At 42.8% G+C, this 23215-nt stretch overlaps 3 protein-coding genes across 5 annotated transcripts in view; 1 reads left to right on the top strand and 2 right to left on the bottom strand.

Annotated features, from left to right (window-relative positions):
• Positions 1-444: 444 nt before the first annotated feature.
• Positions 445-8999, bottom strand: shrprbck1r (sharpin and rbck1 related). 2 transcript variants are annotated; one of them, XR_013454263.1, is made up of 15 exons: positions 7504-8999; positions 6514-6688; positions 5972-6049; positions 5586-5727; positions 5347-5437; positions 4849-5170; positions 4264-4376; positions 3922-4092; positions 2499-2659; positions 2290-2401; positions 2034-2213; positions 1615-1713; positions 1323-1466; positions 1011-1146; positions 445-584 (listed from the first exon to the last, which is right to left on the bottom strand). XR_013454263.1 is itself a non-coding variant. In XM_040167475.2 (14 exons), exons 1-14 carry the CDS (start codon positions 7777-7779, stop codon positions 1066-1068), a joined length of 2145 nt encoding a protein of 714 aa, XP_040023409.2. In that variant the 5' UTR covers positions 7780-8999; the 3' UTR covers positions 445-1065. The 2 variants fall into 2 exon arrangements, 1 of the variants encoding a protein (XP_040023409.2); XM_040167475.2 differs by having other exon boundaries at positions 445-1146.
• Positions 9000-12722: 3723 nt separating this feature from the next.
• prlh2 (prolactin releasing hormone 2) lies at positions 12723-14780 on the top strand. Its single transcript, XM_040167469.2, has 3 exons — positions 12723-12836; positions 13496-13688; positions 14379-14780. The coding sequence occupies exons 2-3, from the start codon at positions 13526-13528 to the stop codon at positions 14582-14584; spliced, it is 369 nt and encodes a 122-aa protein (XP_040023403.2). The 5' UTR covers positions 12723-12836; positions 13496-13525; the 3' UTR covers positions 14585-14780.
• Positions 14781-14844: 64 nt separating this feature from the next.
• myripb (myosin VIIA and Rab interacting protein b) overlaps positions 14845-23215 on the bottom strand; it is a 73385-nt gene continuing 65014 nt past the window's right edge. The window contains exons 13-17 of one of the 2 annotated variants that reach the window (XM_078096565.1): positions 19750-19941; positions 19517-19678; positions 19299-19394; positions 19007-19067; positions 14845-17431 (exon numbers count right to left, since the gene is read on the bottom strand). In XM_078096565.1, the coding sequence (XP_077952691.1) occupies positions 17388-17431; positions 19007-19067; positions 19299-19394; positions 19517-19678; positions 19750-19941 (555 nt within the window). In that variant the 3' untranslated portion in view covers positions 14845-17387. The remainder of the gene's footprint in view (positions 17432-19006; positions 19068-19298; positions 19395-19516; positions 19679-19749; positions 19942-23215) is intronic. The other variant, XM_078096566.1, reaches the window with a different exon arrangement.

Raw genomic sequence — 23215 nt, 5'->3', positions numbered from 1 at the left:
CCCGGAAAGTATTCACAGCGCTTCACTTTTTCCTCATTTTGTTATGTTACAGCCTTATTCCAAAATGGACAATTGAGTTGTAGAAACATCTCAAGGATGATCAGTGGAAACAGCATGCACCGAGCTAAATTTTGAGTGTCATGGCAAAGGCTGTGAATACTTATGTACATGTTATGTTTTCGTTCTTTATTTTTAACAGATTTGCAAAAATTAGCAAAAAACAGTTTTCACTTTGTCATTATGGGTTGTTGTGTGTAGAATGTTGAGGAAAATAATGAATTTCTTCCATTTTGGAATAAGGGTGTAAACATAACAAAATGTGGAAAAAGTGAAGCGTTGTGAATACTTTCCGGATGCACTGTATATATATATATATATAAAATAAGATTTAGGAAAATCCTCTATTTTGTTGCACCTAAATAAATTTAAAAAAAGAAAAGTCAGTGAGGTTAAATGGTTTTATTAATAATAGTGAAGGCACAACAGTGCATCAGCAACCCAGAGCTGATACTCTCACACTACTAACAGTGAAGGCGTATTCATGGCTTGTCAGTGCGGGGCAGTAGTGTAGTTCTGGGGACAGTCTGGTGGGCAAGAGACAGTGCAGTTGTTGAGACCTGCATGCTCTTATTAGGTTTAAGTGAGTGTGTTGTTTCTTTCCCACTTATGAATCAGGATAACAAATTCATGCATGAATTAGAAACTATTTGCTATAAACCACTACTAAGAGGTTAAGTATGCAGACTAATATCACCATACGCACCATGAGCTCCTTAACAGGAATCATTTTTTGATGCACTAAATGCAGAAAATCGCATTTCAAGAACACAACATTGACTTTGTCAAATCCACCAGAAAAACATCATCACTAACACTCCGCTACAGCTTCTGTGCACAAGAATAAGGCCACTTGCAATCCGGTATGTAACTACGAAAACAGAACACAACACACCTGTATGGCTAGGTTTGCAGTACAAATATTGTTAAGGTAAAATTCCCTCCCTGCGTACTTGTAAACAGTTGATTCTTTCATTCCATCCCACAATCAGATGGATCGTGAGATTTTCAGTGGCAGTTTTGGCATTTCGGATGGCATTTCTGATTGTTGACGTTGCAGCGACATCCTCCGCTAGTGTCTCCTGGACCCTGGGAAAGGATCACAATGATAGTTATCAAACCTTTAACTCACTTAAATGAAACCCTTTTTACTTCTAATGACACGTTGCCTTCATGACGAGAACAAATATTTGTTCTTTTGCAAGACCATTACACCCAAATTGAATGGATCAGGTCTACAAATCACATGAGAAAGCATTTCTTACCGTAGGTCCCCAGCGGGGTCCTCTCGTTACCCAGCAGATCTCAATGTGACAGACAGTGCAGCGCAGCCAATCGCATCCATCTCTCTTCTGCACAATGATGCCACACTGGGGACAGTGCATGGCCTCACCTGACTGCACAAGAGTCTAAAGGACAGAAGAAGAAAAAAGTCATTGTTTTATGTAGCTTACAGCATGATCTCTACACTTGATTGATGTGGCTCGGCCACAGCATTCATAGATGAATCTCATCTAGGCTTTTCCTTTCACAAAGGCTCCAGTGTATTCTGCTCGCCTTGAGTAGATGTGTCGTCCTCCTGGCAGCGGAGTCATTCATAGCACGGGCTGCAAGATCGTCCTGGTACTGCTTACAGTTCATTCCCTCGTGGATAGACTGAGGACAGACGAAGAATAGAAACAGGGACAGAAAAAGAACCTCAAGGAAAAGTCTCTGATGTACAAAGATAGGAATATTCCTGCCTTTAAACAGAGGTTGGTTTAAGGGGACGAGAACAATTAAAAACAAGTGACTGTTGTGTCGCTTAAATCGATTAGATCTCATCTTAACATCGCCCTCGCAAATTTTTACAATGATTGGGAGTGTGCTCATATTTGCATTTAATGCACAATCTCCAGTGTTTTTTAGTGTGAGACTATTTCCTGGAAACCCGGAAAACCAGTGAATGATCCAATAACGTGTTATTCGTTCAAAACCTTGCAAATCAGGCAGTTGTGTTTCCTGCAGACGGGGCAGTGGAAGACATTGACCGTGTCCTCGTACACACACCAGCCCGGACAGTCGGGGGTGGCGCAGTGGTAGCTGCCCTCACACCGGGACTCGGCCACCGACAGACCTCTTTGCAGCCAGCGCTCATACTCCTCTGCTGGCACCAACTGTGAAGGCAGAAGGGAAATTCGCACAACACTACTAACAAGTTATAAAAAAAGGACTGGATTTTATTTTACTCACGGCCCTGATCTCCCTCTCCTGCAGGGAGCACGTGCAGGAATACGTGTCGTCTCTATAGGGACAGGCCACCTCCGGCTCCTCACTCAGCATGATGACCGAACATAAGCACTCTCTGCCCAGACAAACACAGAGAGCAAGTTTTATTTACTTTCGATTTTCATCAGTCTCTTGCGGTACACAGGACCTTTCCACTTGGGGTACATCTTCACCTGCAGAAGCAGTGGAGGCACTCCCTGAGGAGGACGCCCTCTCCGGGCTTCAGGTCCACGTAGCAGATCCTGCAGTCCACGGACTCCGGGTTAGGCAGCAGGTCGCGGCCATCCATCATCACTAGCCGGGCGAAATTCTCCCCGCGCTCCTTTTCCCTTGCCTAGCGCAGGGAGCGACGTGGTTGAGACGGTTAAACCAACGATCTGCAAACTATTTCCATCCATTTTGTGAAGTATCGTCGACTGATGTACGCATGCAGACATTGTGTAAAACATTTTATTTTGATCCGTTTCCCAGAGTATATACAATCAACAGTGCAAATTTAACAATCAGGTTAATACATTCAACTTAGTGGCATGCTCCCGAGGGATGAATCAAAAAGACAACTTTTTTTGCTGCAAGTCAACATGATTATCAATGTAAGACGTTCACGACCTTTTCACTTAAACCAAACCTTTTGCCAGCAGCTTGTACACGCAAAGCAAGGATAGTGGGATAGACAGATATCTGCAGGTTAACGTCAGAGGAGCAGACCAACACCTGTATACAGTTTACATCCCTACAGGAGCCGGACAGGGACAGAGGACAATACAAGTAGTGAGGCCAGGGAACCCCGGGAGAGCCTGACTAAAGTGTGCTTGCTTCTCAATACAGGCTCCAGTGCCAAAAAGGTGTGTTCATGTGAATTTTTATATAAATAAAATCTCCAATGTCAGAACCCGCCTCTTAAATCAGGTACTACTTTTCACCACAACAGATTTTCCATGTTTGGATAAAATCTGTTGACACATTTACTGCAAAAACATCATGAACATGGGAAAAACATTTGTCAGGGACGTACCACCAACCGGTTTACTTGGTTTACCAATATCAGCCAGAAAGAATCCTCAAATAGGCTTCAGCAATATCTGTGCATCTTAAATGAGCTTTTTAACCAACATTTACCTTCAGGGTAAAAATAACAGAATCATAGTCTTTCAATCCAAGCACATACACACATCATAAAAAGTCATTATTTCTTATGTGATCTTAAAACGAGTGTTCTATGAATGTAACGGAAATGATGCAACAAGTGCAGCTTGTCTGTGTGTGCTCAGTAGTCCCGGTCCAGGTTATACAGGAGCGAGTTCTTTTGAGCCCTGGCACTTCTCAGCACCTCTCTTCTCCCTTTCTCCTTCAAAAAAACAGAGACAGAAGAGAAGAGAGTCAACCTGAGAGGGCCTGCAAATTAGAATTAGAATTTTCATTTTTTCCCTCCGTCGTATTTTTGTCCAACTTTGGAGCCTTTTGTTGTCTCGCTGCCTGCCGGCTTTTTGTTGAACCCTTCGGTTTAATGATACCAGATGGGACGGCGAAATGAGGTTTTACTCAGAGTATACATATACACATGTTGCTTCATACGTCGCGTTAAGTTTTTCATACCTGCTGGTACTGTCTGACAGCCTCCTTCTCCTGCTGGATGCGTCGGAGTTCCAGTGCGTCTGGTCGGTATCCGCCAGGGATGACGTAGCTGTCCGGGCGGTTTGTACTGCAGATCTCACAGCCCGGCCGGGTGGGTTTGTTGATGTAAGTGCAAGAAGGACACGACCAACCCTGAGGCACGGAGAAGTTCGGTAAGAGTACGTGAGAGAAACAGCACTGCGTGCAAGTTCTGTCATATCAAACAACTTTTCTGATGATTTATTTGATCAAAACGTTGATCATTTTGAACAGGGATTTGATAAATAAACACCACTCAAATACACCACCACTGCTGTTTATTACCTGTATGGAGGCTGTTTTGGGAGTCAGTGCTTTGTTGAGTTGAGGCATCTCCAGGTTGATGAGATCTCTGATCTCATGGACATTTCCTCTCTCTGACCCACCTGAAACCATTTCTGAGAGAAAAAAAAAATAGTAAAAGTTAATTGCAACATTCGTATGCGCAAACTATTCCAATATTACTCCACAACGCTGATAATAGGAGTCATGCAAACAGCATGCGATCTGAATCTTTTAATATTTGAAACCAAAAAGGCTGTACACATTGTACTTTTAATGTAAAGTTCTTAATTGAGTGGGGTTGCAGTGTAAAGATGATATCTGCTAGTAGCATCTGATTACTCGTACTCATACTTTTTTTGGTTTGTGTTGTCTAACTGTTCTAAATAGATCAGGTCCTAAATATTACATTGAAAAATGTTAATGCTACTGCTTCGTATTACTAGAAGAGCTTGTGATAAAGAAAACAATTTAAGAAACCTAGAGAAAAATGCACACTCTCCCCTTGCTCAATGAAAATGAAAAGTTAAAGAAAGAGGAATGAGATACCGGGCCGGCCTGGCGGGATACACCAACGCTGTCACTCACCAGTGTTGCTGCTGTTGTGGAGCCTCGGAGGCAGGGTGGCGTAAGGCCTCCGGGCCGGGGACGGGGCGCCGTTTGCAGCGGTAGCAGCGAGGTGAGGGCCGGGGAGAGACAGGGACGGGGGGCCGAGGAGGAGGGCACTCTCCTGGTCCCGCTGGAGGACTTGGAAGGTCAAGCGAGCGTGGCGGGCTGACAGGAGGTACAGGAAGGCCGTGTCCCCGTCCTGACGAACGCCGTATGAAGCCAGAGAGCGCTGGTCGGTGCACAGACACTGGCCAATCACCCAGCGCTGCACCCGCGGGTGGAAGCCATACTCAAGAAACATCTGAGGAGGTAGAAAACCAGAGAAAGGGGAACAAAAAAAAGAAGAGAGGGACATTGACCGTATAAACTTTTCTAGTGGCTCTTTTAGGAAAATGTGGGTTGTGGTTTTGAGCTATAGAAATAAATCTGACATAATTCTTTCAGGACACAAATGAAAGAAGAATTCTTCAGACCAACCTGCTGTTTAAGTGCTGCGGTAGTCATGTGCGGGGAGACTTTCACAGTGACACAACAGGACGAAGATGAATCCTCAACTGCAACAGCCAAGCTGTTGATAAAACGAAACATGATGAGCCATGTTTTTTTGTCTTAACTGTGTTAGGATCTACTTTATAACAGATTTTGAAATCTAAAACGTAACATTTTCGACCATCAATGTTTTTGAAACAAGAACTCAATAATGGTGATCCTCCTACTTGATTTCTGTGTCTTCATAGTCTTTGGCGGACGGCTGAATCTTGAGCGCGGCACGTTGTCGGGCGAGTGTGGCAGCAAAGTCAGAAGCAGATTGCGTGTCGCCTGCTTCTATGGCTCGGGTCAACTCTATGCAAGTATCCTCTATAGATGGACACACACATACACGCAGCACAAACACACACAAGCAAACAGACAAACCACTCGGGTGAAAATGCGGGCAAGTGTGTGCAGAGGATGTTGCCATACCTCCAAAAAGCCACTAGAGGGCTAAAATGATTTAATGAAGGAATGAATGAATGAATAGAACGAGTGAAATCAGTGAATTAGTTGGATCACATTTAAAAGAAGATACCTGGTATCTATCAGGAAGATGTTAAGGGCTCACCTTTTTGTTGCAAGGTGAGGGTGCTATGACGATGGAGACCCTCTAGGGGGGGCTGTGGATCATTTTCTTGAGGAGCGACTGTGAAGTGTGGAAAACCAGAGCAAGATAAAGAAAGAAAACACGAGTCCAACGTTACAATCCATCTGTCACTGTGGACGGGGATCTTTAACACTCCGTCAACACAGGAATGGAACATTTGTCGACACTGTAAGAGAGTAAACAAGGGTGTATTATGCAAGTAGGCGCAGACCAAAATATTGAAATTCCCCCGTGAAGCCAAAACTTGAGCAGCAAAAAGCCCTTTTGTTACAAAAAATACAGAACCAGCTTAATTGGTCGAGCTCAATTAACTTTAGTAAAAGGGCAAATTAATTCCTCCGGATCCCCCACACAACAGAGATGTGTACTTCCCACCGTTTCGGTTTGAAAAGGCAGAAAGGATCATGTTACAAGTTATGAGATAACTACAGTTCTGCCATCCGCTTGCTGGGATTGCTGCTATTTAAAACAGCGAGCACTTGGCAAGAAGAAGGGCGACCGACCTCTGCGTGCTTCACTCAGGGCAGAAATCACCACCGTAGCCCACTCCTGGGCCTCCTGCTCGCAGCGGAAGTTGAAGCTGATGCGGTCGTGTGGAGGCGCCGCCAAACTCAGCTCGTGGGACTTCGGTGACTTCACCTCATATTTTACCGTCCTCAAATCGAACTCAGCAATGGTCTGTTAGAAAAAGGAGCGGGGGGAGATAGAATAAAGGAGACGAATGAGGTCGGAAAAAATCTGGCAGGGCAAACGAACCACATCATTGAGTTAAAATCCAAGATTTTCAACAAGCACAATAATTATCAATTGGATGAATGTGGGATGCATTGGAAAACTGTTGCGTTACACTGCTTCAGTTTTATCCTGGTTTAACTAGTAAACTGCAACTGAGAGAAGCGATATAAAAGCACTGTGTGAGTAGTAGTTTCAAGGTTTGACAGTGAATTGCGTGACACGTTCTTTGCATTTTCTACAAAGAGGGTTCAGGTGCACATTTAGCATCCTCCGACTACTCAAAAGGGAGGCTGCTTACAGACACAAGAGGCCTGAACCCTTGTTGTCTGTGCCGCTGCTTTTGGACCTTGGGTTTGGGAGTCCTCAGGAGGCGTCACAAAACAAATCTGCAGTGGCGCCGAGATCGAAAGTGGCAGGTGGCAGGTTCCTTTTTCAGAACGGCATAAACCGATCTCAGAACAGCATGTAGCGGCATGGACCCGCCTCCTTGTCCATATGCGAATATCTTTTACGACTTTGTGTTTAATGCCGTCCTGAAAAAGGAACCTGCCACCTGCCACTTTTCAATCTCAAAGTAGTCGAAGTAGTAAAGACTAAAAAAACGTTTGCCACACCAAAGTGTAGAATCTTTTGATTGCTACTATTCTAACCTTTTGTATGTCTATTACACTGTAAATGACTACCTACATTGAGGCAGTTGATATTACGCGTGCATGCACCTAAACAAACCGTAATCCACCACGTGTCCCTGAACTCACCACGCTGCGGCCGGTGCCGCCGCCGTCCTGTAACGTCAGCCGGAATTCCCCGGACTTTCCCGGGTCCATGCTCAGCTGCAGGCGGAGTGACTCATCGCCGGCTCCCGGAAGACACAGCGGCCGGATACCGGAGTGGCACACCGACACCCGCACCGACATGAGCACGGTCTGGCAGCCGAGTAGCGAGCCCGAGGCCCCGCAGGGCGCGGGGAGGGCGGCGGGGCGCTCCGGTCCGCACCCGGGGGCTTGAGTCCAGCCGCCTGAAGTCAGCGACATCCCGCCAGCTGGCTCATGTAGAAGACGAGATTCACGGGGGGTGGGGGGGGGGGGGGGGGGGGGGGGTCCGGTGGGTTGTTTCCCGGATCCCTTAACGATATTTATAACACGAACGTTACATGTCGTCGTCGGGTATTTAACGCGCACACTGACAACAGAAAGCAAGTTGTGTCAAACTGTTGGGAGCGACTTCCAAAAAATAAGTGTTTCGCTCCGGCGAAAGGTTTCACTTCTCTCTTCCTCCGTGTTCGTTAAAGTGTCGTTTCGGGGGGGTCAGTCTCCCCCACGGCGCCACAAGCAATAGCAGTATTCCTCCAGGAGTTCCATTCCCTTTCTTAGATCAAGGTTATTGAGAATAGAAACGATGAGTATGTTGTTGGCGTTGTTGTTGTTGTGTGTCCAGCTTTTACCACCTGCTGCGCATGCGCGGTAGCTTGTCTTCTTCTCTTACTTTTATACGGGCCTCCGTAGTTTCGCATTGCTGCCATCTTCTGGATGTATTAAACTCCCACAGTGTCCTGATTCTCAGATCTCTTCACTTGATTTGACCTTCTATCATCCGCATTTTCATTTCCATCCTTGTCTACATCAGCGTTGGTGAGGAGGAGTAAGTAAACCTTTTTTAAGCTCCCTTTTAATCCCAAAACAACCCTGGCGTGGTCATCACACATTTCCACCCCGATGAAGCTCAAAAGCGCTTGTACTTCTGAAAGGAAACTTTTACGAACAAAGCAACAGAAAGCTCCTGACTGGAGACATTATAATCTGGTGTGGGATGGCTGAACATCACAGACCCATCTACCCTACTGTGACAGGTGGGGCTCTAAGGACTATAAAAGTAAAACACCCACTCGGCTGTGGCCTGTTCACCCGACTGCCAAATTTAGATCTCCAGTTTCAATTTAGAATATGAACTTCTTACCCGATTTGAAGAAATGACTTCTTCGGTTGGACCCTTGTGAAGTCAATCAGATCTCCCCCCTGTGTCTGGCCAGGTGTAGGGCACAATCGCTTTTTGGTGGATCCAGAAGTAGCCACTTTCTGGACGTCCTGCCGACGCCAAATTGTGGTGGAAGATTTCCTCCCCAAGTGGGAGTGAAGAATAAAAATCTCTGGAGTCAAAGTTGTCTTTTTCCATTTATTTCCTTGCAAGAGGACCAACGTTTGCAACAGCTATGGAAAGCAGTGCAAGCTTCTACTCCTAGTTCAGAGTATCACATGACTCTTTATACACACACACATGGAATAGCTCTTTGGATTTATTATGTGACAGATACTGGCACTGAGGGGCTCCAGGACTGGGAAGCCTCACAATGTAGTCACAATACATTTTTGATTAGATCTGAGAGTCTTTATGGCCACCTCTGCCCTGGTTCCTGGTGTCAAGGACCAGGAGCTACGTCTCCAACTCTTATCAGTTGACGACCCGAGACACTTTTACGCACGCATCTGTGTTTGAGCGCGAGTAAATCAGAGACCAGAGAGTGTTTCTGCGTCTCTTCTGCTCAGATATTTATCAGACTTCCACTGTCACTATTAAAGTCCTGATACGCTTTAGACATTAACCGTATAAAACATTATGGCATCATTATGTTTTACCATTACAGCTTCTTTCCTCTGACTTTTCATATTCCATCCTGCACCACAAAGACAATAAGTGAATCCACCAACAGTGCTTTTTCTGCAAATAAACACTTCAAACCCAAAACATTCCTCTGTTTGTGGTTGCTTACCTGACAATGTTCACAAAGACTGGTTGGATGCTTTCCTATTTAGTGCCTTTCAGATTACCCTGTCCTATTCTTATCTAGTTAATGTTACTTCCTCTTTTCTGTTTATTTTCATTGCAACACATTTTCTCCTATAGAACTGAAAGTAAATCTTGTCCCCTAATCTCTCAGTGCTGTTGCCACTCTTTAATATTGTTTTTTTTCACCGCAACAATGCTTTTTGACTTTGATATAAATGTCTTTGTTTTATATTTTAACAGCTTGTTCGCTCAACAACACAGTTTAAAAACCACACGGGTAATAGGCCATATTACAGTTTCACACAACTCCTTTCGACATTCTCCCAAATCTGATCCTATATGATTTAAGACCGGTCACGTCCAACTGCTAGCCCCTTTTATGCATATCCATAACTTTTACTTAATGTAACCTTGATGTAATTGCAGCTACTTATTCATATGTCAAGGATGCAATGTTGCCTGCCCATGCGGTGAAGCATTATATAAAGTATGTGAATGAATATACTTTTACCACAAAGGGGCAGCAAAGCATCACATATAAAACATTATGAGTGCTTTCTTCTCTTCCTGATATTAAATCTGCTGTTATGTGTTTTTGTCATTTTAGGAAGGTTTCTAAAAACATTTGACCAGTTACTAAAATATTGTCTAATTTTATATATTAAAAAAATCCAGCAGTATAAAGGAATTTAAATATGCCACGTCTCTGCAACATCAACCTTTAAATTCATCAATAATTCTAATCCAGCACTTTGCTTGTAGATTCTGTATTACGCATGCCTTTCCGGTTGATAAAATAGATTCTGCTAAGTAAAATTCTGATGTGTCCCATTATATATGACTCCATTGTGATTTTCCTTCTTTGACATACCAAACTGAGTTTCTGCAAAACGGTATTTCCAATCACTTCATCCCAGCAGTAGAACGCCTGTAAAGAGTTTTCCTGAAGAGACTTCTATGGGACTTGAACCTGAACCGGTGTATAGACTGATGGACTAGGCTGAAGCAGTGAATCATTTCTTTGTTGATCCACTGTTAAATGACTCTATGAATAAAGAAAATATATAACTACTATCTCAAATGGACAGCACACTTTCTCGTTTAAAATCAAGTCCGTATGTCTTTTCTATCCTTTTAACCGCTCAGATGTGCGTTGGATATTGTGGAGCATTTTGCAATTCGCAGTCTGAATGCCATTTGTTCTGAATGAAATCCTTCCCCATCAGGCGATACCTTCAAACGGATGTCTCTGCTAACCACCGACTCCCCGTTTGAATGGACGTCCCCTCCCACGCGTTCTGTGGGTCACGAGTTATGAGGCAGTTAACAAAATATACTGTAGAGCGTAAGGGGAATGATTTAGACCACACAGCACGGCGGGTTCAAGCTGTTAATCATTCTGCGAGCAGGGTGCTCTCAATCAATACCACATGAACCTTTTTGCCTCCATTCACAGACGCAGTGGCAGTACGGAAAAGGGTTCAGCCATTTAATCAGGTGCTGTCATCGTGTCACATGTCGGAGACAAAGCCATTCATAATGAAATATTATGATACAAAAAAGCCAATCTTGAGCGTGGAAAGATGTGGAAGATGTGATTCCTGAATTGAGAGGAGTGAATATTGTTAGGTTTAACAAACAGGATTGCGGCTGAAATGTGGCATCAAGAGGAAGCAGCATATCGCCCAGGTTTTTATAAGAAAGGGGTCGCTATCATAAATCAACGTGGCTTCATTATCTTAGGATTCTCACACATTGTAAAGAAACTGAGATTACAATTTAGTGTTATTTTACATTGTAAGTATAGAGGGAAATGGTCGCATGAACCTACAACTACAACCAATAGAGCTGCAACTCATTTGTTTTAATTATATTCTGTTGTTTCTCTTCTCAAAATAATCAATAAGTCAATTAAATGTTCCCTCTGTAATGAATTTAAACTGCAGCCTTGTCTTACAACCAGTACAAAACTCATTTTCATTGAATTTACTAATATAAAAGAAAAAGAGAATTGACACATTTTCCCATTTAAGAATTTCGAACTAGCAAATGTCCTCATGGGACTCAGTCGATTACCCGGTTGATTGGTTGACTAATCTGGAGAAGACTGAACTGAATGCCAGTCTAAATCTACACAAAATGCATCCTCCATTTCACGCCTGTTTATTTTTATTCATAACCATTGTCAAAATGGGAATTTCTTGCATTTTCATGCATTCGTGTCAAGTATCTATGAGTTCAATGATGTTTTACGCGTTGTGATACTGGTAAGTGTGTTGTGTGAGGCAGCGGCTTGGAGACCAAAACAAATTTCCCTGTGGGACAATAAAGTACATCTTAACTTACTGATCTTAATCATCGTAGATCTACACATCTATTGCAAAATCCATTGGCTTGGTTCTTCAAATAAGTAGTTATTTCTTCGAACATTTATAAAAAAAACACATTAGAATGTCACTTGTGATCTTTACCGGCATTGGCCCAGGCCCTCAGGTGACCTTACACCTGTCACATTGCAGTGGGAGCAGTTCTCCTCGGCCTTTGCTGTAACATCTCAACACAAGGACTTGCCACTAATATGAATTCACATGCACACAGTGTGTTTTAAGCTCTCACTCCCTCCTGAATCAGTATTATATTCAGTTTTTTGGCTCAGTGATATAGGTTCCTCTCTAAAAGATAACGTTCCCAGCTGCAACACTAACACTCATTTGATTGATTGATTGACATTTGATACCAGATGTTGTTTTACTGTCTTGACGGTGACAGCACAGCTGAAGTGAGCTGTTCAAATCGAGAAATCTCTGGAGCTGAATCGTATTGAGAAAAGTTCCAATAAGGGCAGTTTTCCGGTGCCGAGAATTCGCCGAGGTTTTTTGCTTCTATATGGCCTTGCCGCTTGTAGTAGGCTGATTGATGAAAGCCTCGTCAAAAAACGCCCACCCCGGTCTGACAGACCTACTTTGGGTGTCGGGTCCCCCCCATGTTCACTGATACAAAGTTGTCCGCGTGTTAACGACTTACTGATGGACGGCTCTGCTGCGTGACACACGTCAGGAAAACTCCCAAACTGAACCTCCTTTCTCCAAGAGATGAGGAGGGGGGTTAAAGAGTGGGAGGAGAGGATGCGGGGAGGGGGTCTGAAGCATCCTGTAGTCCGGCATCACTGTCTGTGCGACTGACGTTCCATGATTCATCATCCAACCACAGCATTGGCATCGCGGATATATAAGCTGGAGCACACCTGCTCAACAATAAACGACTTCAGACCTCCTCCAACTGACCGCAGCTTGTTCCCAAAGTTAAGGTAAGACATTATTCTATTGTTTTATTTGTTTATTATCATCATCTTTCTCTTTTTTTTTACGGAGAATACGGACACCAATATGTTATGTGATAGATAGATAGATAGATAGATTTGATTATTGATCCCTCAAGAGGGAAATTTTGGTATCACAGCAGCATGTACAGGGAAGAAAATAGAATAAAAAGATAAACTAAACTGAAACAAAACCTTCAAAAAGAGACAATAATAATAATCTGTAAAAGGAGAAGAGGAAGAGGAAGAGCAGCAGCATCACAGCAGTACAGGGTTGTTATTGTTGTTATTTGGCCAAAGATTGTAAAGTGTTATTGCACTGGGCAGGAATGAGCTCCTGTCGGTCCATGTGCATAGTTTATTTAGATTTTCTTTGGAGATACTACTAGTTATTTTGAAATAACTATTTTATCACTCATATAACTGCTTTGTGCTACACCTGTTCAATGGGTTGAATGAATAAACAATATTGATACTTTTGTAAATCCTAGTAATGTCACATTATTCTAGTGCTTTATAAGCTTTCGGTGCTTAAACGATTTAAATGTCAAGTAATCTTCTATTTCGCCAAAGTCTTAATACATTTTAAGTCTAATTTGATCATTTCCCAGTGTCTTTTACACCCTGTTTGATACTTTACCGACCAGCGTCCGTCCCCTGCGTCCTCTCCCCACAACATGCTGCCGAGTGGAGCGGTCGATGTCCGGCGCTGCGTGCTGACGAGCCGCTGGCTGCCCGCAGCTCTGCTGCTGCTCCTCCTCCTCTCCTCCAGCCTCAGCCGCGCTCACAGCACCACGATGGAGCACGACTTCCACATCGTCCACAATGTCGACAACAGAAGTAAGACGTGGTTTCTTTATTATCAGCGGGAGGAGATGTGTGCGATGTGCTTTTGTGTCGTTATTGTAACACGGAGGAGATGTGTGACGACAGACTGAATAATGGAACGAGTTTTACAGATGTTTGTGCTCTGCTTTTGTACCAGTTTTTTTTTTAGCAGAGATTTGTTTTTAAAATATCCCTCTTCTTTACTGTTAAATCTAAGACGTTCAAGTTGCTTTTACTGTATTTCAGCTATTCGTTTTGAAGAGAGATGCTCAACAATGTCAGTCTTGGAATGAGGAATATGCTTTGCGCTACTCTAGTTTGTCATGTGATTATTTATTTTATATTATATATTGGTCATATGGACATGAATGTATTTTGAATGATTTACTTGACAATGTTTTGTTATATTATTTCTATATACTTGACCATGCTGTTGTAATACAGTAAATATATACATTTGTGTGTAAAAGAAGGACTTAAAAATAATTCAAACATATGTCCTGAATATATTAGATCAGCTTTGAAAACCATCCATGTTCATGTGTATAAAGACAATAATCTATATGAACACTTGTTATTGATTATTATCATGATGAAATATATAAACCAACTAAAGATCGAAGAAAAGTGGATATGGAAATTGAAATCTGTGAATGTTGTACACATGATCAGCTCCATTGATGTTCTTGATGTGGTGTCCAGGTCCAGAGATAGACCCCTTCTGGTACGTGGGACGCGGGGTGAGACCCATCGGGCGCTTCGGGAAGAGGCACGGACCCGGGGAGGCCGTGGGCAGCAGAGGGGTGCAACCTGTCCTCAGGGCTTTAGGACTGGTGGTCAACAGCCTCAGAAACAAGGACAACTTTGGGAAAGTGCCGGACAGGGAGGACAGGGATTGGTTACCATGACAGCGAGTCCTACTCCCTTCATCTACAAACTCTAGAGTGTCTTTTTTTTAATCATGATTGAGGTTATAAACTCAATTGCTCTTACATGTATTTCTCTCTGGTGTCTGATATGAGGCCTTAATCATTGTTATCTGTACATAAAAATGCATTCTATATTGATTAATAAACAAGGGTGTTGTGGTTATATCTGTACGTCACTTTGCCTCCATAGCCTTCCATTACTTGTATGTGCACAAAAAACAGTTTTCTCAAAGGGGAAAGCTTTACTTTTGCAAATTTTATTCATTTCGTAATACATTTTTATCTCGCAGTACTGTAGCACATAGAGAAACTGTATTTTTTGCATGTTAGTATTTCACCCAACATATGGATTGCACCATATGATTGCCCATTGAAGTGGATGGGCCGCCTGTGGCGCTGCGCACAGTGAACCACATTGTAGTCATTCACACTGGATTTAAACGGGAACAAAAGTGAGATCAGTTTTTAGCTCTTTGTGAATATCTGGGCCACAGTTACATATTAAATTGGACTTCCTGTGTGAATCCAGCCCTACAAGTCATGACAATTATACACGGCCTCTTGCACACAACACTGAAAGATTGGGCAATACACATATAATTCTATATCATATCCATCTTTTCACACATATACATCTATTAATAAATTCTGTGATGAGATATATTTTTTCTTTACATTAGAAAAATACTGGACACTGATGATTGGACCGTTGTGGCTGTGCTTCTCGGGGAACATTTTACATACATGGCTTTGATAAAACCAGAAACATGCTTTTATACATCAACACCTGCGGCAGAACCAGATTGACAAAACGTAAAGGATCAATGTGCAAAACCCAAAATGCGAAAGGTCAGTAATAGAAGGGGCAGAGCGTTCATACGGAAGATCACACCTTTTAGCTCAAGCATTCCATCAGGGAAACCAACTTTTGCTCTTTCCACAGCAGAAACTTTGACAACTAGTAGGTATGGCGGACTGATGTTCTGACTAATGCAGGTGGTGAGAGAGTAAAGAACAATAACCCCAAAATGAAAGGCAGTATTCTCACATCTAGTGTTTGAGGAGTACAAATACAGTAGGAATCGTGTCTTCCCGCCCGTGTTTTTAGTAACATTTACCATCTTCATCGCTGGCAGGATATCGAATGGTAAATGCAGGCGTACACTGAAAGCACGTTGAGTCATCACACACGGGAGCCTGATAGGACTGACCGAGGAGGGCTCCTTTGAGGAGAGAATAAAGCCTTTGATTTGCAATAGTACTTATATTCGTGTTATTGCATAAAAATGTTCATTAGGTAGAAAAATAAATTGCTTGTAACAAAATCATGGTTTCATGGCATTTGTTGTATCGTCCGTCAGTCTTCATTATGTAAAAATCTTTACAGGATGTAACACAAAAGTCCGGCAAAAGGAAAACATAAAAAAAAAAACACCTTTTCATTCAAACAAAAGGCCACAACGTTTGAAAGTAAACAAAGTAAAATACTTTGGATTGAAGAATACTGCACAAGGGAAGGCTCTCCGACCAAACCTGAATATCAAACAAAGGCTTGTGTCCAGCAGTTAGTCTGACATTCAAAACCGTATTTGATTAATTTCAAAGTAAAAGCTTTCACATTAAGGCTGTAGTTTGTGTGCGTGTGTGTCTGTCTAATTGTAAGTTGTTTCCCATTTCTAAATAAAGGGAGAATACTTCTCCAGTTTAATCCTTTGGCGTTCATTTGAAGGAAAAGTTGGATATTATGGGAAATATGCATTTCACTTTCCGGATAATGAAACTGTTGCCACTTTTGGTCCGTAGGCTACATTAAAAATAAACTGCTCACCAGCTTAGCTTAAAGGCTTCAGGGATTAAATAACAACAAACAGCTAGCTGAGTTCTTTCTTGAGCCAACAATATCTACGTTTTTGTACAATTTCAGCAAATAAATATGTGGTTTAATCAACTTTAGTTCTGTTTTAAAATGTTTGACCCATTGAGTCAAGCTTGCTGTTTTCCTGTTGTTATCCGCCTTCATCCTGCGCTGAGCATGTTCACTGTGAGGACATCGCAGAGGTGTCGTTCTTCTGCTCTAACTTTTGGCAAAAAACAAACTCTGAATTATTCCTCCGACTATTTCTTTTTGACAAAGTCGATAAAGTTCTCGAGTGTGCTTTGGGTTCCATTATTGCCAACTAGCTAAAATTATTTTGGCCCTTTGTATATTTAACACACAAATTACGTGGTATGTGCATGACTCCTTAAAATGGTTAAAATTCATTCAAAATCGATTCTCAAAGACGATTACTTTCCTCTGACACTCCACTGAAGCCTCTTTTTGGGATACTAAATCACAGAAAGTTTCACATGATTTTTTTTACACGTCTTCATTAGACAGTAAATCACAATACTCTTGCAAACAGATAGAAAAAAAAAGGACACAAGAGTTAATTTTGTCTGTACAGATATTCTTTTTTTCAATCGGCTCCTGATGAGTTTTTACAGATGTTTAAGGCAGAGACACAAACTGCTGAGTCATCCTTTCTTGATATCATGTGCGTGGCGACGACAATCGTGATGGAGAATGAAGTGGAAAGAGAAGAAAGTGACGGTCAACCCTTCCGCGACTGGTTCACTGCCGGGGTGCCGTGCCCGGCTGGGTGCTTCGCGGGTCTCTCAGGGCGGTTGCTTGGCCTGGAGATGGAGGCGGACACTGGGTCAAGGCACTGGATGAGACGGCCCCCGGTCCGCCGGGGCTCTCAAAGCGGCCCCGCCGGACTCGTTGTGCTGCTGACTCTGACTACGGCCGAAACACTTTAACCGGCTGCTCGGGCTCCAACTTTTCTGAAATGACGCAGGGAAAAAAAAAGAAGCGTTTTAGCAAATCAAACTTTTTAGAAGAGCATCTCCAGAAGAAGACAAAGTTATTCAGAAATATAGAAACTGTTATGAACATATGGCTCAGATGAACACAGCTAACTTGTCGCTGAACGGCACTGCGTGATGGACGGACAGAAAGGACATGAAGAGCAGGACTCAATGATATGATTACATGTCTTGGTCACTGATTTTGACCCATTGTCCCGCTGTCCGTCTTTGGAGCTGTGCTGAAAAAGCCATGCTGAATCAGCGCTATTGTATATGAAAGCTGCCGAAGAAAGAAAAGAGACAGAAATGCAAATAAAGACAGCCCCAACTGAAAAAAGGCCATTCAGCGATATGAAAGGGATCCGACTTCTTGTTGGTTGATAAAGCAGCCGTACCCTCCGGCGCTGTGCCCGTTTCCCTTTGGCTGCTTTACATCTAATGGAGCTTTTCAGTTAGTCCCTTTGGAGCAGATGTGTTCGCTCTTACATCCATTTAGATACCAATCTGTTCTTCTAGGACAAAGTCCAAATGGGCGATGTTAACCAAAGGTCCCCTCGCCTCTGTCTCACTCCCCATCCCCAGCGGCCTTTGTTTCACACAGGGAGCGTGTGAGCACGAGGCTGCTTAGCAGCGTTTCCGTCCCTCTCGGCCCTTCAATTTGTGATTTCTTCTTTAACAGCCTGTTTTCTCCAGCGGCCTTGTCTTATTTTCCTTTGTTAAGCACTAAGGCAGTGGTTCCCAAAGCTTTTCTGTCAGGGCCCCCTTTGAGGATATAGGGACATTGTAAGACCCCCCCACCCGCACCCTGACCAACCCCCTCCCCAAACAACAAAAAAAAGGGTTGCTCCTTCTTTGTTTTGAATCAATTGCATTATAATATATCAACTCTATAGAAAACGTGTTTTAATAAAATACCTACATATCACTTTACTTTTCCACTTAACAGTTGTATTATACATTTTGTTAACCCATTTTCAAGCAAATTTAATTCAAATATTAAAAATGAATTTAGGAACACTGCAAAAAACAGGAAGTTTTTCAAACCCTTTTTTCTGTGTCGCACCGTGTCTTTTTTGGTGTCTCTCTGATGTCCTTCATCTCTCTCTCTCTCTCTCTCTCTCCCTCCCTCCCTCCCTTTCTCCCTCACTCTGCCTCTTTGCTGCGGTTGTCCGAGCCGCTCTGGAGGCCGTGGTTCGAACACAACGTACGTTTTTAGGGCCGCAACCCCCAGTTTGGGAACCAGTGCAATAAGGCACCAAGGTGCTTAACAACTGTATAGGTTCAAGCAAATATATAATATTTATATAAACATATGATATACATCTAAATCTACTAAATGTATTTCATTGGTCTTTGCTAGACTGTCAAAAAGTAAACCAACATTTTACTTTATTAGAAATCAATGCTGATTCCTTTTGAAGTTTGGATTCGTCAATGTTTGGACTATAACAATGACAATAAAGTTTAATCTAATCTAATCTATAATTTCTCTCATTGCTTACATTTGGATTATCGATTCACATTGTTTGTGTTATTATAAAAACGTGTTACCTTTCAGTGGAGGCGCTGGAAGCTTCCTCCTTTGATGGCGTGATGAGTCCAGGGTCTGAGGCTGTAACCAGAGTATCAAACCTTCAGACCTTCAGCTATATGTTCTCATTTAGTATCAGATTTTGCTATTTAATTAGATCCACAAAAACCTCAGTAAGACAGGCATACGTTGTATCAACTACATGTCCGTCCTTGGGCTGATATCACTTAACATACTTGCTTAACAGGTAAAATGTATGCGTACATAACCAGACGGTGATATTTTCAGGGCATTTAAGGGTCACTAAGTTACCTTAGCCTTTGGCTTGAACTTGGAGAAATGGTTGCAGACGGTCACATTCATCCCAGCTGTTTTTAGAGCTGATATCCTGGCCTCGATGTTGGAAATCTTAAAAGGACACACAAACCTTATTTAAAAGCACAATTGAATTCAACATAAACAATGATCCAAGATCTACAGTATCACTGAGTTTCGCTGTCTGTTGGCAAAAGGGTCGAATCCTCCAGCACCTGTAGTTCTGACTGCTGAACCTGAGCGGCGGCGGTGGCCACCTGGTCCTCCAGGAAGGCCAGCTCTGCGTCCGCGGTGCCACTCTCAATGCCCCGGGCGCACTGCTCCAGGTGCCCCAGCGCCCCCTCCAGCCCGTACACCGCCCCAGCGGCCAGGTACACCTGTCAGGGGACGAAGAAACCGGTGAGACTGAATCTCCAGGAGCTTTCATTGCTGGGTAGAACATCCTCACGTTCTCCTCCATCTTGGTCAGCCTTTGGTCCAGCTTGCGGGTCTCGGAGCTGCTGGAGAAGGGAGAAGCACTGACGGACTCAGAGGGATTGTGTCTGTCGCCTCCCGCCTCGCCGATCAGCTCCTCTGTAGCGTTCAAAACCTTCAGCACCTCGGTGGTGATGCTGCAGAGGGACGCCGCCGAGTACTTCTGCTTCGAACACGCACGCACACACACACACGCACACACACACACAGTACAGTGGTACAGTTAGTAAGTCAAAAACTTCATATATTGACAAACTTAAGCAAAAGTCTGCCCAAGTAGAGGAAATATCTTTCATTCAGTTATAGTTGTGTGACATGATAAATGGGAGAAACGTGTTAAAATCCTGGAAAGGACACAAATAAAGTTATTGTGGTTATTATTATTATTATTAGTATGTGTTATTATCAGCACGTCACATGTAAAAGGTGTGCAGGTGACCCATTCACACGTATCCGTCCCTTGTTTCTCTGTTGCCTAATCGCTTGTTTTTTGACATGGACGTGCTTGCAACCAAAAGGTGCGGAAAGAAAGAGTTGGAGGTGAGAAATGCAGCAGAGACGAGGAAAGGATCTTAACAGACAAAGCCTGAAGGGATATTCTGTCTCTGTTGCTTTATGCTTTGATCAGTAAAAGAATATCTCTTATTACTGTGCAGCCCATAATCAGTTTTGACCTTTCAGTGTAAAAACTGGTTGTTCCAGTCAGAGATGACAGGAGCAGCTTATTCATCCAAATCCAAGCATGTTTCCCAATTCAGGCCGTTTCTTATAAATTACAATTCAATGGTGAGGATGCCTCAAAGAAAGCCCCTGTTTGTTTATGGATAGATGAAAACAGTAAGCAAGGAAAGAAAAGAGTGGCAAAGAGAGACGGATGTAATTCAATAACGAATGAATCACTGTCTGAAGCTTTGATCAGTGGGATCGGAGGCGTATTGATCGTTCACAGCCAGACAGGCGGTTTGAAAGGAGGTTTTCGGTGGCGACAAGAGAGGCGGGGACCAGATACAGTACTGGGTGAGAGATGAGGCAGAGGCAAACCGAGGCTCTTATCTCAAAAGAAAATCACTATTCTGTGATCTTAAAAAGACTTTAGAAGCAGAGATGGACGGTCTGAGATATTGACCAGAGTTGGTCGATGGAATAAAAGAAATGGATGGTTGGTAAGAGTCTGAAGAACCAGGCCGTCACAGCATCAAATAATCCGACACTGATGTAGAAAGATAAAACAAAATCTAGGTAAAGAAATATAATGCAATGCCCAGAACATAAGTGGTGTGTTGCATGTAATACTTGACATCAGGTAATTTGGGACTCTACTTTCTGGTAAATTAACAAGAAATACACCAGAAAAGTCACATCAATTCTGCTTTTACTTCTTGTTTTGGACCTATGCAATATTCCCATAAGGTGAAATACGTCGACGTAACATTGGATTGGATAGAGGGACATGCATACATCCACAAACACATGCATTGGTTGTGGGTTTAAGTGTGACATGCACAGACACACAACGTCCCCTCCGACCGCCAACGCTGACACAGTTATCTCTCTACAGCAAAGTTGTGTGTCCCGTCAAAAGAATCAACGTTGTATCAGTAGCTTTTGGAAATCTCTGTCATCAGGGGCAGGTTCAGGAACTACTTAGTGTCATTTACTTATCTTGCATAAAAAGCCACAAATATTCTTTTATTCACATCAAACAGAGCCGCCTCGCCTTGGTCCGGTTTAAGAGAGAGCTGTGAAAATCGTAAACGGAACATATGACGCTACGTGTTTCATACACATTGTAAAAGACGAGCATCACTCACAGGAGCCCTTATAACGACCAACATTGACCCACACGCATCAGATGTAACACTAGGGCAGGTAGTAAGCGCCCGAGTGCCTGTCCATGTGTGTATTTTACTGGCCTATCGACCTGCCTTTGTGTGGGTTTTGACCGTGAGCTCGTGAATGGCGTGGGTTTACTACGTGGTGTTAGGGATTTAAGCCAGAAGTGCACCCCTAGTGGTGGAAATTATAATATGTGTAATAATGTTTAGTGTTAGAATTGTAGTTTGTTTGTTATTATATATTAGTTAGTACAAAAGCATGTTAGATGAAGTGAATGCAATTTGAATCAAACACAATGTATGGTCATTTAAACCATATAAACACTGTACACATTAACATTCTGTCACAATGTGATGTTGAAACCCGGGGACGGATGCTAATTGCCGTCCTTTATGGATTTCTCCCAGTTTTATCCCCAAAGAGGGTTTTTTGGGAGTTTTTTCTCCTGTCAGGTAGTAAATGAACAACTTAATGTAAGGCAGCCGACTGAGGCAAATGTCTTGAGAATTGGACCACATGAACTGTCTTAGATCTTATGATGAAGTGTGATGAACGGTGATCATTAATGATGTGTTGTAATTAAGGTGTACTAGTTATAAGATGAAGACTTAAACTATGCTTTGTTATATTCACTCATTGAGGCATAAAGCCAAATGTATCTACATTGAATGCATTGGAATGTGAGGGACAGATAGGACAGAGAGGGTTCAGGCTACAGCTTCACACCTCGACGTGAAGAGGACAATCCAGGAGGGGACACTTTGAAGGAGAAGCCAACGACATTCAAATGCACCCAAGAAGAAACCTCAGGACTTTTCAAAGGACCAAAGCGGGGAAAGCTGCCGCTTTGATAAGTCACTTTAGACTTGCTCAGAGAATTCTCTATTTTGCGAAATATTTTACTGTTCGCTTTGTATTTCACTTTGTAATTGTAATCCATTACGTTATTTAGTCATTAAATACTTTTTGATTTTTGAATTTAAACAAATTGACAAATATCAAATATCTTTGTTTCCGGCTGGGACGAGAACAAAAGGAGTCGGGCCTCCCTCGAGAGCTTTCCGAACCCTAACAGTGGAAATATCCATAAGCTTATACACTGCTTTTAACTTAAGGGAGGGTCCTTTATCAAATGTGGGCCATTTTTTTCAAATTTGTTTTTTTCTTCTGACACAAAACACAACTGCGCTTTGAGGCTGTTTTTCATTCTGACCTTTTGAGGCTTTTCTTGATGAAAAAGAAATATACTCGCAGCTCTACCGTGATGGACGTCTTCTGGTGTGATTGATAAAAAAAACACTGCGAGGCCAAACACCTAAAATGTCACCGCTTTTCTCTCTGTGTAGGCAACTGCCACCTTTTCTGCTACTCGCTTGCTAAGACGTGAAGCTTTCCTACCTGCAGGAACACAAAATACACCAGCAGGCACATTCAACCCAATAACGGATCTGCGTGTGTGCTCGTGTGCGTGTGGATATGTGTGACGTTCATAGATGCATGTTAGGGTGGAGGTTTGATTACAGCTGCATGTTCTGAGAGACACCGTAGAATCCTATTGCTTTCTAGCCAATATCTCACCTGCTGTAAGAGAGAGGAAAGCAACC

The sequence above is a fragment of the Gasterosteus aculeatus genome, chromosome 21 (assembly GCF_964276395.1).
Source record: "Gasterosteus aculeatus chromosome 21, fGasAcu3.hap1.1, whole genome shotgun sequence".
In the NCBI taxonomy this organism is placed as follows: domain Eukaryota; kingdom Metazoa; phylum Chordata; class Actinopteri; order Perciformes; family Gasterosteidae; genus Gasterosteus; species Gasterosteus aculeatus.
Note: the sequence above shows the minus strand (reverse complement) of the source record. Positions and strands in the feature narration are given on the sequence as shown.

What these genes read in the sequence shown, in the direction of transcription:
- shrprbck1r (XM_040167475.2), bottom strand. Translation starts at nt 7,779, where the DNA reads ATGTCGCTGACTTCAGGCGGCTGGACTCAAGCCCCCGGGTGCGGACCG. An exon ending in CCTCACCTTGCAACAAAAAG is followed by an intron (nt 5,728 to 5,971) that starts GTGAGCCCTTAA and finishes GTCCATCTATAG; the next exon opens with AGGATACTTGCATAGAGTTG. An exon ending in GGACGACACATCTACTCAAG is followed by an intron (nt 1,467 to 1,614) that starts GCGAGCAGAATA and finishes TCTGTCCTTTAG; the next exon opens with ACTCTTGTGCAGTCAGGTGA.
- prlh2 (XM_040167469.2), top strand. Translation starts at nt 13,526, where the DNA reads ATGCTGCCGAGTGGAGCGGTCGATGTCCGGCGCTGCGTGCTGACGAGC. An exon ending in CCACAATGTCGACAACAGAA is followed by an intron (nt 13,689 to 14,378) that starts GTAAGACGTGGT and finishes TGTGGTGTCCAG; the next exon opens with GTCCAGAGATAGACCCCTTC.